Source organism: Aotus nancymaae, unplaced genomic scaffold (assembly GCF_030222135.1).
Source record: "Aotus nancymaae isolate 86718 unplaced genomic scaffold, 86718_ANA_hifiasm-v0.15.2.pri h1tg000011l, whole genome shotgun sequence".
NCBI classification, from domain to species: Eukaryota; Metazoa; Chordata; class Mammalia; order Primates; family Aotidae; genus Aotus; species Aotus nancymaae.
In genome coordinates this window covers 73,459,638-73,475,326 of record NW_026988422.1, presented here as the reverse complement: position 1 = coordinate 73,475,326, position 15,689 = coordinate 73,459,638, and the positions used below count along the sequence as shown (strand labels likewise).

At 45.5% G+C, this 15,689-nt stretch overlaps 1 protein-coding gene across 1 annotated transcript in view; it reads right to left on the bottom strand.

Moving 5' to 3' along the window:
• KCNK13 (potassium two pore domain channel subfamily K member 13) overlaps window positions 1-3,056 on the bottom strand; it is a 112,514-nt gene extending 109,458 nt beyond the window's left edge. Inside the window, exon 1 of the mRNA XM_012453104.2 lies at window positions 2,723-3,056. Within this exon, the coding sequence (XP_012308527.2) occupies window positions 2,723-3,056 (334 nt within the window). The remainder of the gene's footprint in view (window positions 1-2,722) is intronic.
• Between the last annotated feature and the right edge of the window lie 12,633 nt (window positions 3,057-15,689).

The following is a 15,689-nucleotide window of genomic DNA, read 5'->3' as shown; positions in this document are numbered from 1 at the left end:
CCTGGCTAATTTTGTATTTTTAGTAGAGACAGGGTTTCTCCATGTTGGTCAGGCTAATCTTGAACTCTCCACCTCAGGTGATCTGCCTGCCTGGGCCTCCCAAAGTGCTGGGATTACAGGCATGAGCCACCGCACCCGGCTATAATTCTAATTTAAAAAAACACATATATATACATGTATATGCAGAGAGAAAAGACGACTAGAAGAAAATGGAGCAAAATATTAACAACGGTTAATTTGGATGATATTACTGCATTTAACTTGATTCTTTTCTTCTTTATACTTTATTTTACAAAAAACCTGAAGCTTCAGTTTTTTCATCTGTAATGGGGGATTATTATGCCTACCTCATGGAGTTGTGCTGGCTGAAATGAAGTGTAAATGTAACTGCAATGAGCTGCATTGCATATTCACATAATAATCACACAGTATGTGCCGAATATGGGCCTGATAAGGGTAGCCAGTGCCATTATTACAACAATTAATCAAACAATTCAAAAGGAAATATTATAAATGAGAAAAGAAAATCAGCCTACACGTACATAGTTTTTTACCTTTTAACAGGCACGCACTTACACGAGCTCCTTGTCCCTCACGAGAATGCTCTAACAAGGGCAGGCTTAGGCAGAGGGAGGGAGCAGAGCGGCAGGACCTATATTTACCAAATAGCTGATGTGCCAGATACCAAGGTGGGCACTCTGTAGATAGCTCAGATGAGAAAAGGACGGGGCTCGGAATAGTTAAGAGGCTTGCCCAGGATACCCCGGCAGGACCAAAAGCTCCCACTCCAGACTCTTTGTCCAGGTTTCTTTCCACTCCACTATGCCACATGTCATATTCATATCCCCAAAGCCCATATTCCTATATGGCCAACTACCCATGCCACTCTCAGTTCCTGCTACATGATGTGGGCACTACATGCTCCTTCCTGCCTCTGTGCCCACTGGGAGCACCAAGAGATGGTTTTTGATGGTGGCAAGGATGACTCAGACCTCAAAGCTCCCATCAAAACCATCCCAAGTAACCATTCAATCTAAAACAATCCTGTACTTGCTATGCAAACACAGTAGATTCAAGGTCACTTCCAAAGTGACACCTCCTAATCAGTTTGTTCACCCCAAGTCTTGCCTATGTGGAGATTCTGGAACTGTCTTCTGAGATGTGGGAGGTGATGCGATGAGGGGCTTGTGGGACATGGCTAAGAGTCCAGCAGAGAATGTGGACTTTGGGGAGAATGTGGGGTTTTATTCCTCCTCCACCAATCTTGGGCCCATTCTGGTCTGCTGTGAGAGATTTCCTGCCTGATACCCAGTTACAGTGGTGCCATCATGGTCTGCTGATGGGCAGTGCAATCTGGGATGGGATGGGGGCTGGGAGCCAGGCACTTCAGATACAGCCTTTGTGTCCCTAATCATGCTGGTCCTCTGCCTCGCCGCCTATGCACCAGCCAAAGCCCTGGATTCCTGGACTAGCCATGGGAAGTGTTTCTTGACACCAATCTCTTCCTTTGTGCTGCTTCTCCCGGCAGAATGCCTATGTAGCATAGCCATGTGTGGGAGCCTCAACTTGTCACCCCACCTCACCAGGGATCTCTTCTAGAGCACACAGGGGCCCTGTGCTGTAACTACAGAACGCTCCGCACATGCACCACCCTGGGCTGTTTGCAACTGCGAGCCTTTTTTGCAGTTTGGATGGCACTTCCTCTCTGTGTGGCTTTTCCAAGCTCCCTCCCCTGCTCCAGCTCTCTTTTTCCCTCCCCTCAAAATTTATTTCTATAGCATCTTCCCCAGCCCCCATGAATCACTTGATTATTCTTCAGGGATGAACAATTTTTAGGGATGTGGTGCAAAGACCTACCCCCGCCCCCAATCATTTTCCTTCTGCTGGGAAATAAACACAACTGATTATAGCTGTGCTACATCTTTGCTAAAAAATTCTCAATGGCTCCCAGGTGCCTCTAGATAAGTTCCAGCTGCTTAGTCTGTCAGTGAAGGTCCTCCCCTTCCATCCCATTAACCAGCAGACCTTCCTAGTCTTCCTTCCACCACTCCAGCCAGCTCAGGGGGCCCCTGAGTGCGATTCTCTCCTACTCCAGAGCTCAACGCGCTTCCAGTTCTCAAACCCAAGTTATGCCTAACACGAATTACTTCAGCCCATAGGTCACTTCCCTGGTTGTTCCTGGTGGGAAATTTTCCATTCTTTGAACTCTCATTGACACTTTCGCTTCCTCACTTCCAATCTGTTCTGATTTTTTCTCACTGTGAAGTTAAGGGCAGAATCTTTTCAAATCTGCACTTCCCCTCCAACTGACTCAGTAATGTTCAGTTTCCTGTCCCTATCATCTGTAAAAGCTTTCCTCCCCATGAACTCAAGCCCGTCTCCTTCATTAGACTGAAAATCTCCTAGAGCAGAGCGTCTCCAATTTAAGGATCATTCCCATCCTTTGGGGGCCTTGTTAACATGCAGATTCTGACTCAGCAGGTCTGGAGAGGGGACTGAGACTGCATTTCTAACAAGCTGCCGGGTGACTCTGCCGCTGCCTGAGCGTGGACCACATTTGAGCAGCGGGGAGGCAATACCACCTGTTGATCAGGCGACAGCGCACGTCGGTGGAGTCGGGCTGGGCGCCCAGATGGATGAAAGGCTGAGAGGGTCGGTCCTGCCCCTCAGAGGAAGTGGAGGCCGCCTGGGGGTTGTCAGCGAGTCCGGCCAGGACACTTACCTATGGTGGACACGACGGTGCCCACGAAGTAGAAGGCTCCGGCGAAGTCCCAGCGCGGGCGGGCGTTGTCCACGCGGATGCCGGCCCGAGTGGCCTCCTCGTAGTGGCGGAGGAAGCCGCGCAGCTCGTCGCGGCTCAGGTTGTGGCCGCGGCTGAAGTTGGCCAGGCGCTCCTCCCAGCGTTGCTTGGCCTGGCGCTCGTGCGCCAGCTCCAGCGCGGAGAAGACGGCGGCGCCGCCCAGCAGGTAGAGCACGATGAGCGCGGCCAGCAGCAGGAAACGAGCGTTGTCCTCGTTCAGGTGGCCTGAGCCCCAGCTGAAACCCCGGCTGGCCATGGTCAGGCCCCCAGGGGCAGCACCCCGCCCCACGCCCCCGGGAAATAAGGGCCCGGCGTTCAGCCGGCTCCTGGGAGCCCCACCGCCGGCTCGCCCATGACCGCCAGGCGCTCCCGCAGGCCGCGAGGTTCCCCCGGCCGCCGCCTAGGTCGCTTCTGCGGCTCCAGCTCCCCACGTCCGCCCTGACTCCTAGTTTCAAATCCGCTTTGTCGCCGCCGTTCCCCGCCACTCCCCACGCTCTCCTCGGAGTTCTCCTTAACGCTGAAGGTCCCGGGGAGCGGGCGCAGAGTCCACGCCTGCTTGGCGCTAGGATGCGGGCGCCGTTTCCACCCGGGCTCCCAGTCCGGCTCAGATAGGGGAGGGGGCGTGGCGCGTCTTCGGGGCAAGCTCGAGCGAACTCGAGTTTCCCCGAAGAGAAGGTCGAGGGAGTACGGAGGTCGGCCGGTAAGCGGAGCCCCGGGGTATTGGTTCCCTTGACTGTCGTTTCTCAGGCCGCCGACAGCTAGGACGCGAGTGTCAGTCGGCTGGCCTTGTAGGTGCCTCCTCAGGTAGATCCACGGTGATGCGTCCTAGTTGTGGTCGTGGTGTCGCGCTGAGCCTGTGGCTTCCCGAGTCACCGAATCTGCTGCCGGGGCTTAGGGGTGGAGCGGGTCCAGGGAAGGCGCACGGAGAGAGGGGCTGTGCAGAGCGGCGTCGGAGGGCTCCGACCTCCCGCCGGGCTCCAACGCTGCGCATCCATTGGGCAGACGGGCTGGAGAGGGGAGACCAGAAAGGGAGGTTGCAACAGGGAGCGAAGGAAGTTAGGGGCATCTCTCCCTGGCAGCCTCCCTCGCCTTGCCCATGCCAGAGCGCCCTCGGTCTCTGGGTCCTGCGCAGGGGCGTCCTCTGCAGCTACTAGTAGGCTCCGCCCCGACCAAGCGCGCACCGCGGGCCAGCCCCGCTTTAGGAGAGGAGGCCAAAGACTCGGGGCTGGAAGGGCCCAGAGGCCAGGAGACCTTGACCTTGGAGAGTTCCATCTCTTCCACCCGGGCTTGGCTGCCTAGTGCGTTCCAGAGTTTTGCCCGGACGCGGACTCCGCGAAGAAGGCATCCCCCACCTCATGCAGACCAGCAGCAAGGCTCTCCAGCAAACCGCCGTCCCTCCTCCCCGAGACCCCGCCTTGTAGGGGACGCTGGCGCCGCTGCCGCGGTCAGATCTCACCTTCCGGGGAGCGCCCTCTCCGCGCCGCTCCGTCGGGACTGTTCCCGGCCCTCCTTGCAGCCGCGGCCCTGCCCTGCCGGCCGACGCGGGGAGCACAGGTCCGCGCCGCGCTCTGCCTTAGGCGGGCGCGCTCCGACGCTGCAACAGGTGGAGCTGTGGGGCTGCCAGCTGCGGCGACTCCACCCTGTCGCCCGCCTCCTTGCATGCGGGCCCGCCTCCAGCGCTGGTCTCTGCCGGCAGATGCCCAACGCTCAGCGCTCGGAGGGCCAACCCCAGGGCTGTGGTGCTCCCACCAGGGCGCGCAGATCAGGGGAGTGGATGCAGAATCGGCTGGTGGGACGCTCAGCCGGTCCGCTTGGGCCCTCCGGGACCGGGAGAGGGCGCTCTGCCCCCTCCAGACACATCTTGCCCCCGCCCGCGCACAAAGCCCCGCGCGGCCCTCCGGAATCACCCGCCCCAGCGTGTGGGAGCGAATCTGCTCCCACAGAGGAATGGATACGGGGGCATCTTCCCACCTTCCGAGAGAGCAGCCCGAGGCTCAGAACCCCACACACCACCCTTACCCACCAGGAGCAGAGACAGAAGGGCTCAAAGCCCTGTTGAGTAAAACCGTATGATTTCGAATAAAGAAACACAGCTCCAGCGAGTCCATTTTCATCAGAAACCCTGGTGGTATTAGTAGTCCTCTCGGCTCTGTTACTCACTCCCCGAAGCCCCTCTTTCATCGAGCCTTCTGAGGGGCAAGAACTTTAGGGGCATCTCGAGAATAGGTGCATGTGTATACACCCAGGGTGAGCACTGCAATTACCTTTTAAATCCATTTTATTATGAAAAAACTTCAAACATTCTAAAAAGTTGAAAGAACTTTACAGTGAACACTCATATACCCACCACCTAGATTCTACAACATGCTACTGTACTTGATTTTTTAGGTATCTACCTGTCCCTCTGTCCATCCATCAACTCATCTTGTTTCAAAGTAAGTTGCAGAGCTCGGTATTCTTCTGCCCTCATTCCCAGTGCTTCTGCCTGCATATCACTACGTAGGCTTCAATATTTACTTACAGATTTTTTTTTTCTTTTTGGATAAAATTTACATACAATGAAATGCACACATCTTAAGTGTATCATGAGGTGAGTTCTGACGAATGCCTACACCGCTGCAAATCACCTATCCAACCTATCAACCAAACATCACCAACAGGTCAGAGTTCCCCCAAGTTCCTTCCCAGTAACTCCCCACCCACATTCCTGCAGAGGAAACCACTGTTCAGAATTCTTCTACCATCAGTTACTCTTGCTTTTATAGAACTTAGTTTTTTTTTTTGTTCTAAATCTCCATATACATGGAATCATGCAGGTATGTATTTTTTTGTGGAAAACATTATGTGTTTGAGATTTATCCATTTAATATGCTTAGTAATTCGTTCCTCTTTATTGTTAGTTTTTCACTGTTTGGCTATACCATAGTTTATTCATTCTCCTCCTATTGATAGAAAGCAGGACTGTTAGAAAATTTTGGTTATCATAAGTAAAACTGTTAGGAACATTCTTGTATAACTATGTAGACATGTTTTCATGTCTCTTGCATAAAGACCTAGGAGTGGAATTGCTGGGTCATAGGGTAGGTATACATTTCATTTTATGAGAAACTGCCTGACATTTTCCCAAAGTAGCTGTACTGACAGTGTACAATAGTTCCAGATGCTCCATTTCTTTGTCAACATTTGGCAGTATCAGTCATTTTAATTTTAAAAATCCTGGTGAATGTAGCAATATCTCACTGTGGTTTTAATTTGCATTTCTCTGATGTCTAATATGCTTGCTGGCCACTTTATACCTTCCTTTGTAAATTTGCTATTGAAATATTTTGCCCACTTAAAAAATTAGTTTATCTATTACTGAGTTATAGAGATCCTTATATATGCAGAATACCAGTCCTTTCTCAGATACATATCTTGCAAATATTTCCACCTCTGACTTGCCTATTTATTTTCTTTAATATATTTTCTATATGTTTGGTGCCCTTTGAGAAATCATTACCTCCCTCAAGGTTGCATAGGTTTTCTGTCTCCCCACACTCCTCATCCCCAGAAGTTTTGTGGTTTCAGTTTTTATGTCTGGGTCTATGATCCATTTGTTTCCCTATGGCATGAGGGAAGAGTTAAAGGTCATTTTGTCCAGGTGGATTTCCAGTTCTTCCAATGCTATTTGTTGAAAAGATAAATATGCCTGCGTTTCAGGAATTTATTTTATTATTTGTACACCCTTATGCTAATACCACAGGATTTACATTACTTATATATAGCTTTATAGTAGGTCTTTAGTAGGACTATAATTGAGTCCTCTAACTTTGCTCTTCTTTTTAAAGATTTCTTTGGATGTTATAAAACATTTACACTTCCACTAAAAAATCATAGCGTCTGCTTAATTCATTAAAAAAAAAAAGCCTTGTGGCATTTTGATTTCTGGGATTGTGTTGGATCTATTTTGGGAAGAACATACTGACGATTCATGAAAGAAGTATATCCCTCTCTTTATTTCATGTTTCTTAACCAAGTTTTCATATGGACAGTTTGCACATATTCTGTAAGTTCATTCTAAAGTATTTTGTTCTTTTGATGTTACTGTAAATGGAATTTCAAAATTTTTACTTTTCAGTTTTTTGCTCTAGTCCATAAAAATACATGATTGTTGCAAAAGTACTTGAATTCTTCAACCTTGCTAAATTCAGTCATCAGCTGTTGATGTTTTGTTGATTCCTTTAGGAGTTTCTAGGTAAATAATCATTTCATCTACAAGTTTTGCTTCTTTCTTCGTGATCTTTATCATTTCTTCTGTAATGGCTAGAATCTCAGTACATTATTCAACAGAAGTGGAAGCAGATACCCTTATGGTCTTAGGGGAAACCTTCCTTTTATCATCATTTATATAATGTTAGCTGTGGGGTTTTCATCAAAACTGTCGGATTAAGGAAGTTTCCTTTTATTGTTGCTTCTAGTTTTCTGAGTTTTTTGTTTTTAATTAAGCACGAATCAGTGAATTTTATTAAATGCCTTATCTGCATCTATTGTGATGATCATGTGAGTTTTCTCCTTTATTTTAATACATTGAATTTCACTGATTGCTTTTTAAATGTTAAGACAATCTTGCATTTCTGGGATAAGTTGCACTTGGGGTTTCCACTCTATTCTTTTCATTCTTCTACTTCTGAGTTTACTGTTTCATTTTCTAGCTTCTTATGGTGGATGTTTAGATCACCGATTTTAGACCTTTCTTCTTTGCTAATGTTAGTGTTGCAGGACTTTTCCTTAGCTCAGCTAAAGACGGGGTTCTTGTCCGTCCTACAGCCATGAAAATTTAGGCTCGCAAAGGGTTAGAAGGGTGAGTAAAGTAGGGCTTTATTGGGTGAAAAAGGAAGAAAAGGGAGAATCAGGGGCTCTCCCTATGCCAGAGTCCCTGCTAGAGCGCTTCCCGCCGGCAGCTTGAATCCCAGGTTACACACAGGAATAGGAGGGGCCAGGCTTCTCCTTGCTGCGAAGGTCATGAACTTCCCCAGGCTCCAGCTCCACCTCAGTGGGCAGGCTGGTTGGAGCTTCTCCAGGGACTCCTCTCCCAACTGGCTGTCTCATTAGTATTTAAAAACTATACCTTTCCCTGTTAGCCTGGTGGTAGCTGCAGCCTAAAAATTTTAGTGTGTTGTATTTTCGTATCATTTTATTCAAAATATTTTCTGATTTCTTTTTTGGCGCATGAATTATTTAGAAGTGTGTTGCTTAATTGCCAGAATATCTGGCGTTTAAAAAAGACACATTATCTATTTCTAACTTATTTCCAGTGTGTTCAGAGAACCATATTCAGTATGTTTTCAATCTTCCAAAATTTGTTGAGACTTATTTTATGGTCCAACCAGATGGTCTATTTTAGTGAATGTACTATGGGCATTTGAAAAGAATGTGTATTCTGCAGTTGTTGGCTGTAGTGTTCTATAAAAGACAGTTAAAGTAATTGACGGTGTTTTTAAGATCAATCTTTACTGACATTTGCTTTAGTTATTCTATTGATTGGTAAGAGGAATATTTAAAATCACCAGCTATAATGTGTAATTGTCTATTTCTACCTCTAATTATGTCACTTTTTGTTTATGTACTTTTAAGCTGTTACTAAGCATCTTTAAGGGTCTTCCTGGTGTAGTGACCCCTTTATTAATATGAAATGTCCCTCTTTATCTCTGGTAATACCCTTTGCCTTGAAGTTTATGATATTAATCCAGTCACCACATTCTTTTGCTTGACATTTGCATGGTATCTTTTTCCATCCATTTACTTGTGTACTTTATGTATTTAAAGTGGACTTGCTGTGAACAGTATGCAGTTGGGTCTTTTTGGGGGGATCTGTGTCAGTTCTGATAATCTCCATGATTGACCAGACCAATGCTAGTCAACAGAATTTATGTGATAATGGAAATATTTTGTATCTGTGCTGTATAATATACTAGTGAAATATGGGAATCACTACTGAGCACCTGAAATGTGGCTAGTGCAATGAAGAGACTTTTAAATTTAATGCCAATTAACAAGTATCACACGTGGCTTGTGGCTGCCATCTTGGTACAGATATAGACCATTTGCATTAAATGTAGTTGTTTATACAACTGGACTTAATTCTGCCATTTTACTGTCTTGTTTGTCCCCACTATTTTTGGCTCCTCTGTTCCACCTTTCCTGTCTTTTGGATTAACTGCATCTTTTCAGTTAATATTTTTCAGAGCAGTTTTAAGTTCACAGCAAAACTGAGAGAAGTTACACATTTCCCAAATACTCCTGCTCCCCCACACACATAGCCTCCTGCACTATCAATATCTCCCAAAAGAATGGTACATTTGTTACCACTGATGAATCTACATTGACACATTATCAAAGTCCATAGTTTATATTAGGGTTCACTTTTGGTACTGCACATTGTATGGGTTTGGACAAATGTATCATGACATGTATCCACCAACGGTATCATACAGAGTAGCTTCACTGCCCTAAAAATCCTCTGGGCGCTGCCTATTCATCCTGCCACCCTGACTCCTGCAACCTCTGGTCTTTTAACTGTCTCCAAAGTTCTGCCTTTTCCAGAATGTCACATAGGTGTAATCATACAGTACGTAGTCTTTTCATATTGGCTTCTCTTACTTACCAATGTGCATCTCCATTTCCTCTGTCTTTTCATGGCTTGATAGCTCATTTGAAGAGCACTAGATAATATTCAGTTATCTGGATGTACCACAGCTTATTTATCCATTCACCTATTAAAGGACATCTTCGTTGCTTCCAAGTTTTGGTAGTTATGGATAAAACTGCTATAAACATCTGTGTGCAGGTTTTTGTGTGGACCTGTTTTCAACTCTTTTGGGTAAATATTAAGGAGTGCAATTGCTGGATCATATGGCAACTATATTTAGTTTTATAAGAAGTTGCCAAACTGTCTTCCAAAGTGGCTGTACCACTTTGCATTCCCATGAGCAACAAATGACAGTGGCTGTTGCTCAATATCCTTGCCAGTATTTAGTGATGTCAGTGTTCTGGATTTTGCCCATTCTAATAAATGTGTAGTGGTATCTCATTGTCTTAATTTATACTTCCCGGATGACATATGTGTGTGGAGCATCTTTTCCTATGCATATTTGCCATGAGTATATTTTGGTGAGGTTCTCTAGCCCACTTCTTTTTAAGGGACAGAGTCTGGCTCTGTTGCCTGGGCTGCAGTTCAGTGGCATGATTATAGCTCACTACAGCCTTGCACTCCTAGGCTCAAGTGATCCTCCTGCCTCAGCTTCTCAGGTAGCTGGGACTACAGGCATGCACCACCATGCCCAGATATATATACATTTTTTTCTTCCTTGTTGCCCAGACTGGTCTCAAACTCCTGGTTTGGCCCATCTTTTAATCGCACTGTTCTTTTATTGTTGAGTTGTAAAAGTTCTTTGTATCTTTTGGTTAACAGGGCTTTATCAGGTAACTGTTTTGCAAATATTTTCTCCCAGTCTGTGGCTGGTCTTTTTATTCTCTTGATGTCTTTCTCAGAGCAGACTTTTTTTTTTTTTTAAATCTATTTTTGCTCTATCTCTACATTATTAAGTGGTTGCTCTAGGGATAATTTTTTACAACTAAAAGCTAACTAACATTGTATCACTTTGGATGAAATATAGCTTACTGTATAGGGTCATCCTATTCCCTTCCCTACATCTATTATGCTGTGATTGTCAAATGATCTACATACGCTAAAATCCCAATTTTTATTGTTTAAACAGTAATATACAGTTTAAAGAGGAGAAAGAAGACATCCTTTGTATTTACTCGAATGTTTACTATTTTCAGTGGCTTTTAATCCTTCCTAAAGATTTGAGTTTCCCTCTGGTAAAAATCTCCCTTTAGCCTGAAGAACTTCCTCTAGCATTTCTTTTAATTCAGATCTGTGAATTCTCAGTTTCCTTTTATCTGAAAATACGAGTTCTTTGTCTTCCTTCTTGAAGGATATTTTTGCTAGATATAGATTTCTGGGGTGACTTTTTTTTTTCCTTTCAGCATGTTAAAGATGATGTTGCACTGTCTTCTGGCCTCCAATGTTTCTGAAGAGAGGTCTGGAGTTTTTCAGCCATTACTATGAGAACTTTTTTTTTTTTTTTACATTCTTGCACAGGTTTAATAGCTGCTTTAATAGCTTTGACTAGAACTTCTTGGGGTTGATCTCCTTTGTCTTTTCTCTTGAGAATGAGGCATAACTTTTTGTAGTAATTTTGGATTGTATCCTAGACATTGTGTTTAGTGTATAATTTACGTTGTGTTGTAGAAACTTGGGATTCTCTTATGTTCCTCTGAAAAGAATTATTATTTCAAAGCAGGCAGTTAACTGGTTGAACTCAGTGACAAAACTGTCTTCTCTGCAGTGGGATGTAGTTTGACTTTTAGTTTAGTTCTTTTAGCCTTAGCTCTGCCTGCATAGTTCAGTGGTTGGCTAGAGATTTGAGTTTATATACAGAATTTAGGAATCCCTTCTCTGGCCTGCTTTTGTTTTTTCCCCCAAGAGGCTGTGGTGCCCTGAACGCTCTACTCTGGTTCTTCAAGGCAGTGAGACTGCAGATTGTACACTGGAGGCTCACCTGTCCTGCATGGTGCATGGACACATGACATCAGGCTAACAGTGGTCAAACACAGGAAACTCACACAGTCCTGTGCCCTTCCTCCAGTTACTGACTCCTCTCCAGTATCTGCCTACTTTTGGTCTATTTCAGTATCTTTAGGAAGTCAGTTTTTAAAGAAGTTTTGTTCCCAGAGCTTACAGTTTTTATTTGCTAAAGAAATGGTCCAATAGGAACTGTCTGGCTCTGCTAAAAACTTGAAGTCACCTGGTTTCCCCCCAAATTTTATAATGACATTTTCAAAAACATCAAAGTTGGAAGAATTTTATAATGGCAACTTGTAAATCGACCACCTAGATTGGAGAATTAAATTTTTCTATACTTGCTTGATCATGTATCTATTTGTCCATTAATATATCTTACATTTTATGCATTTCAAAGTAAACTGCAGATATCTACATACTTGCCCCTAAATACTTCAGTGTGTATATATTAACTGGAATTCAACAATTTAGTTTTTTCCTTTCTGATGTAGAATTTACATACAGTGAATGCACATATCAGGACTTAACATTGTTTTAAAAATCAGTTTTATTGAGCTATAAATTACATACAATTAAAATGACGAATTTGGTATATAATTCAAGGAGTTTTGTTAAATGTTACCAATGCCACAATTTTAATAGAAACATTTCTATAACCTCTAAAGTTCCCTCATGGAGTCAAGCCCTTCTCCCCACCCTTGCACTTACTTTTAAGCCACTCAGTTCTACTTTGAGCACAAGTGGATGCCGCTCCCCAAAACAGGAATTGGAGCCCATTCACTGCCAGATGTGTCCTGGGGGTGGGGGTTGGGGACCAAGACATGGAAGAAAGAAATGAAAACTGGAACCAGGGCTTAGACTGGGCTCTTCAGAAGCGTTTCCAGGTTGTCTCTAGAGTAGTTAAGTGGCTCATTAAAGCCACTAGATTGGCTCCCCTACATAAAGGCAGATTCTGCCAATCCAAGCACAGTTAAAGATGCTCATTTCTTGAGTGTGCTATGGCATTGGAGGAGATCATGAAGCAGAAGAAGTTTGCTCTCATCTTTAAGAAGACTGAAACCTTAGACAGGTCACATACTTCGAGCCTCAGTTTCTTCATTTATAAAATGGACTTCTTCCTGTGGCTCAAGTGGGACATGCCAAGCACATAATAGACACCTAAATATTTACTGCACGGCTGTATCTGGTAAATGGTAAGGCTCTTGGCCAAGTAATTATTTTTAATTCCCAGCACATTGCTTCTCATTATCGAAGGAAGGTGGCTCCATATCCTTTCCTTGCAAACTTAGAGTGTCTCGTGTCAAACTTAGACATTCTCATAACATCTAAAAACACTTTTCTGACCCCTCCCACCACACGGGTGACCCTCTCTCCAGCAGCTCTGCCCCAAGCCATTCGGAGGTCAGCCACCACCCCATTTTCCACACCCTCACCCATGGTGCACACTGCTCAGGCCCTTCTCCCTTGGACCTCCCCGGGAGCACAGTCTTAGAATCTATCTGTCCTAGCAACTTCCCCTGCTTCCTCCCCTCCAATATCAGTGAGTTTATATCAGGCATCTGAACCAAAAGGTCAGTGGTTCCCAGCTGCAGATGAGTCGCTCTGCCTGAGCGGGCTTTACTGACTGCGAGGCAAGCCCAGCTGGCCAACCTAAAGGCCCTCATCTCTACCTTCTCCCTCTTCACCAGCTATCAACTCACTCTTGGGGATCACATTAACATGCATTCCCTAATTCCCCCAACCCCACCCAATCAGATGCTGCCACTTCTTTCTGGGAGACAGCAGGTATCACTAACAGTACTTGTAGGACAGGAAGTACGGTGGTCAGCTCTGCGGAGTTGTTCAGGGTGTGCTTCTGGGAGGCTCAGCCTAGGGATGAAGACAGGGGCTCTATGGCCAAGATTCTTAAATCTATCCATCTTCCAGAAACAACTTCCATTTAGGAGTCTGGAAGCAATATTTGTGGAAGAATGCTAGGTTCCAAAAGGCATGGGTTTTATTTTCTACACTTAACTGTCCCAGAGGCTGCTGGTTCCAAGCACTTTTATTTACTGCTAACAAATACAAATCATTACAACTCACATTTCTAATGAACCCTGAGTCTTGTGGCTGAGTCACCTCTCAGGCTTCAGTTAAATCTCAGGCCATTACCAGGTGAGTATCTGTCTTCATTCAGGGTGGATGAACAAGGGAATCTGGAAAGAAACACTCATACATATGTAAATCGAAGCAAAAATAAGTCTACTGTGTGCTACACACAGATATTTTAATTAAAAAGTGCTGGTTGGGGCTGGCAAGATGGTTGAATAGGGAAAGCTCCAGTCTGCAGCTCCCAGCAAGATCAATGCAGAAAGTGGGTGATTTCTGCATTTCTAACTGAAGTGCCCACCTCATCTCACTGGGACTGGTTAGACAGTGGGTGCAGCCCACAGAGGGTGAGCCAAAGCAGGGCGAGGCGTTGCCATGTCAAGGATCCTGCTATGAGGAACAGTGCACTCCGGCCCAGATACGCATTTCCCACCGTCTTTGCAACCTGCAGACTCAGAGATTCTCTTGGGTGCCACACCACCAGGGCCCTGGGTTTCAAGCACAAAACTGGGTGGCTGTTTGGGCAGACACTGAGCCAGCTGGAATTTTTTTTTTTTTCATACTCCAGTGGCACCTGTAACACCAGCAAGACAGAACCATTCACTCTCCTGGAAAGGGGGCTGAAGCCAAGGAGCCAAGAGGTCTAGCTCAGTAGATCCCACCCTCATGGAGCCTAGCAAGCTAAGAGCGACTGGTTTGAAATTCTCACTGTCAGCACAGCAGTCTTAAGTTGACTTGGGACTTGAGCTTGGTGGGGGGAGGGGGCGTTCACCATCACTGAGGCTTGAGTAGGCGGTTTTCCTTTCACACTGTAAACAAAGCCGCCTGGAAGCCGGGACTGGGTGGAGCCCACCACAGCTTGACAAAGCCGCTGTAGCCAGACTGCCTTTCTAGATTCCTCCTCCCTGGGCAGGGCATCTCTGAAAAATAGGCAGCAACCCGAGTCAGGGACTTATAGATACAACTCCCATCTCCCTTGGACAGAGCACCTGGGGGAAGGGGCGGCTGTGGGTGTAGCTTCAGCACACTTAAACGTTTTTGCCTGCTGACTCTTAACGTCTTTGCCTGATCCTCAGCAGTGGATCTCCCACACAGCACTTGAACTCTGCTAAGGGACAGACTGCCTCCTCAAGGGGGTCCCTGATCCGCATGCCTCCTGACTGGAAGACACCTCCCAGCAGAGGTCGACAGACACCTTGTACAGGAGAGCTCCGGCTGGCATCTGGCAGGTGCCCCTCTGAGATGAAGCTTCCAGAGGAAGAAGCAGGCAGCAATCTTTGCTGTTCTGCAGCCTCCACTGGTGACACCCAGGCAAACAGGGTCTGGAGTGGACCTCCAGCAAATTCCAGTAGACCTGCAGCAGAGAGGCCTGACTGTTAGCAGGAAAACTAACAAACTGAAAATAGCATCAACATCAACAAAAAGGATGTCCACACAGAAACTCCATCCAAAGGTCACCAATATCAAAGACCAAAGGTAGACAAATCCACAAAGATGAGGAAAAACCAGCACAAAAAGGTTGAAAATCCCAAAAAACAGAACCCCTCTTCTCCAAAGGATCACAACTCACCAGCAAGGGAACAAAACTAGACGGAGAATAAGTTTGATGAATTGACAGAAGTAGGCTTTTGTAATAGCAAACTCCTCCGAGCTAAAGGAGCATGTTCTAACTCAATGCAAGGAAGTTAAGAGCCTTGAAGAAAGGTTAGAGGAATTGCTAACTAGAATAACCAGTTTAGAGAAGAACATAAATGACCTGATGGAGCTGAGAAACACAGCACAAGAACTTTGTGAAGCATACACAAGCATCAATAGTAGAACTGATCAAGCAGAAGAAACGATATCAGAGATTGAAAATCAACTTAATGAAATAAAGCATGAAGACAAGATTAGAGGAAAAAGAATAAAAAGGAATGAACAAAGCCTCCAAGAAATATGGGACTGTGGTTAAAGACCAAACTTACATTTCACTGGTGTACCTGAAAGTGATGGGGAGAATGGAACCAAATTGGAGAATGTTCTTCAGGATGTTATATAGGAGAACGTCCCCAGCCTAGCAAGACAGACCAACATTCAAATTCAGAAAATACAGAGAACACCACAAAGATATTCCTTGAGAAGAGCAACCCCAAGAGACATAATTGTCAGATTCTCCAAGGTTGAAATGAAGGA